Source organism: Rhagoletis pomonella, unplaced genomic scaffold, assembly GCF_013731165.1.
Source record: "Rhagoletis pomonella isolate Grant_MI unplaced genomic scaffold, Rhpom_1.0 Rhpom_scaffold_19152, whole genome shotgun sequence".
NCBI lineage: Eukaryota > Metazoa > Arthropoda > Insecta > Diptera > Tephritidae > Rhagoletis > Rhagoletis pomonella.
In genome coordinates, this window is record NW_023477671.1 from 1 (window position 1) to 2749 (window position 2749).

At 32.9% G+C, this 2749-nt stretch overlaps 1 protein-coding gene across 1 annotated transcript; it reads left to right on the forward strand.

Annotated features, from left to right (window-relative positions):
- Positions 1 to 1531: 1531 nt before the first annotated feature.
- On the forward strand, positions 1532 to 2167 carry LOC118732354 (jerky protein homolog-like; the record flags this gene model as incomplete). Its single annotated transcript, XM_036461484.1, has 1 exon — positions 1532 to 2167. A coding segment is annotated over one exon (636 nt), but the record flags the coding sequence as incomplete, so codon positions are not given.
- Between the last annotated feature and the right edge of the window lie 582 nt (positions 2168 to 2749).

The window sequence follows — 2749 nt, forward strand, 5'->3', positions numbered from 1 at the left end:
TTTTTTTTTATTTATTTTATTTTTTTATTTTTATTTCTTTTAACAATAGTTTCTTTTTCTGCTAGAATCAAACTTTTACCTTTTTTTCACTATGAACCGTTGCTCAAAATAACATTGTTTTCCAAAACCAGTCCATATTGATTCACATTCGTACAATTTTCCACTATACCCTACACCCTACTCAGTTACTTATATGAATGTATTCTCCTTTTTTTTGTTTTTTTTTTTGTGTTCAGAGTTTTATGTATGTACTTATGTACCTAATCACTGTATTTAGCTGCCTTTCCTAGGTACAGTTTACACATCAATTTCTTTAATATCACTTTTTTTCTGCCGCCTTTTTAGACAATTTCATACAACTACAGTAGACGCTCACAAATTAGAACTCTTAGTAATTAGAATTTCCAGAAATTAGAATCAACTTTTTGAATACATTACACGCTCTGAAATTAGAATCGAAAATTCTAATTTCAGAGCGTATTTTGTTTTTTTGTTGCAAAATAGATATAAAAAGGGGAATCCCCAATTTATTCATGTTACGCTCGGTAGTCGTTGGATTTTCGTCGCTATCTGTACAGTTTTTGTTAGTTTTTTGTTTGAAATTCGATTCGCGTGCACGTGTTTCGGCATTGTTTGCTTAAAAGTAAAAGTCGTTCGTTGAAATGCCAAATAAACGTAAGAAAAATACTTTGTCTTTGGAAACCAAAGTGCAGATCTTGGAAAAGCTTGACCAAGGTATTCAAGGGAAGCGGTTAGCCCTAGAATTTGATGTGGCGCCATCTGCAATCACCTATATCAAATCTATGAAATCATCAATCTTAAGCGCTGTTTCTAATACCTATCATAAGGCTAACAAAAAATCATTGCATATCGCTGAATATCCAAAAAATGGAAGCAAGTCTTTATAAGTGGTTTTTAAATCAACGCGAAAAAAAAGTGTACATTAACTGGGCCAATACTAAAGGAGAAAGCCAAACAAATATTCAAAGTGGAATATCCCGATAAAGATGAAAGTACATTTAGCGCAAGTGATGGATGGTTTAGCAAATTTAAAAAACGACACGGAATACGTTTTTTAAAAATTTGTGGCGAGATTCTCTCTAGTGATGTTGCTTCAGTCACCCCGTTTATTCACAGATTTCGTGCAAAAGTCGATGAGATGGGGCTAATGGAGTCACAAATATATAATGTAGATGAAACCGGATTATTTTACCGTTGTTTACTTGACAAAACATACGTCTCTCTTTTCGAGAAAACCGCCCCCGGGTATAAAATCCAGAAGGAACGAATTTCAGTGTTACTTGGTGTAAATGCTGATGGATCACATAAATTAATGCCATTAGTAATTGGAAAGCAAAAAAACCAAGAAGTTTCCAAGGATTCAATAATCCACTCCATTACAACTTTTCAAAAAAATGCTTGGATGACATCTCGGATTTTTCATGATTGGTTTCACAAGATATTTATTCATGAGGTAAGAAAAAACTTTGTTTTTTAGGTTCAGTAATTCCAAAATATTTTCAATTCACAGGTGATTCGTTTCTCTCAGGAAAATAATTTGCCTCCGAAGGCAATTTTGCTAATTGACAACTGCTCTGCTCATGCACCAATTGAGAAACTTCAAAGCGACGATGGAAATATAATTGCATTTTTCTTTCCACCAAATGTAACAGCAACTTTACAACCAATGGATCAGAATCCTATTAAGTTAACCAAGCTAAACTACAGAAGTATGCTTCTTTCTCAATTAATTGCTGAAGGAGGTGACCTCAAGGTTCGCTTGAAATCCTTTTCAATTCGAAATGCAATCATGCTATTAAAGCAAGCTTGGTATGATGTTCAAGAAAGAGTAATAAAAAAGTCTTGGTCAAAGTTGAACAACTGGGACTCTGATCAGTATGAAAGTGATGACGATGATGTGCCACTAGCACAGCTACTGCAAAAAGATCAAGACTGCAATGGAGCTCTTCAGGCAGCTCAAGCACTTTTAACAGAAATAGAGCCAACTAATAACATTAGCATACCAGAAATTGAAATATGGAACAATGATGTGCTTGATGACGACCCTGCACATGATCTCAATAGCGATGATGAGTCTTCAGGTAGCAGCGAATTTGATGACCGGGAGGTCTTACCAGTTGTCTCTACTTCTACAGCCATTGAAAGCGTAAATAATTTAATAAAATGGTGTACTTATAGTGAATCGTTTTCCGCAAAGCACACAAGCAATCTGCTAGCTCTTCGCAATGAGATTGTTATTGCAGAAACAAATAAAAGGAAGAAGCAAACAGCAATAACAGACTACATGCCTGCAAATTAGTTACGAAGTTTTTGATTAATTTTTGGCTGTTTTAATGTATATTTATCGATCTCTTATGTATTTTTGATAAAAAAAAATATATTTACTGTAATTGGAGTTTTTGTTTTTTGGACCTTTTTTTGACTTAGCGCATAAATACATATATGTATATTGGATTGTTACCTTATGTTTTCTCGTTTTTATGAATAAAATTTAGTAAGACAAAATTTCATTGTAGTTTTTCAATGCAAATTGACTTAAATTTTAAGGTTTTATTGAAATAAAAAAACGTCCAGGAATTAGAATTTTTCAGAAATTAGAATCACCCTAAAAACAAAGTGGTTCTAATTTGTGAGCGTCTACTGTAATTTAATTATTCAATTTTTTCCAATTTTTTTTTTAATTTTTTTTCTTTATCTTTTTTTCTTATCAGCTACACTCACTTCCCTA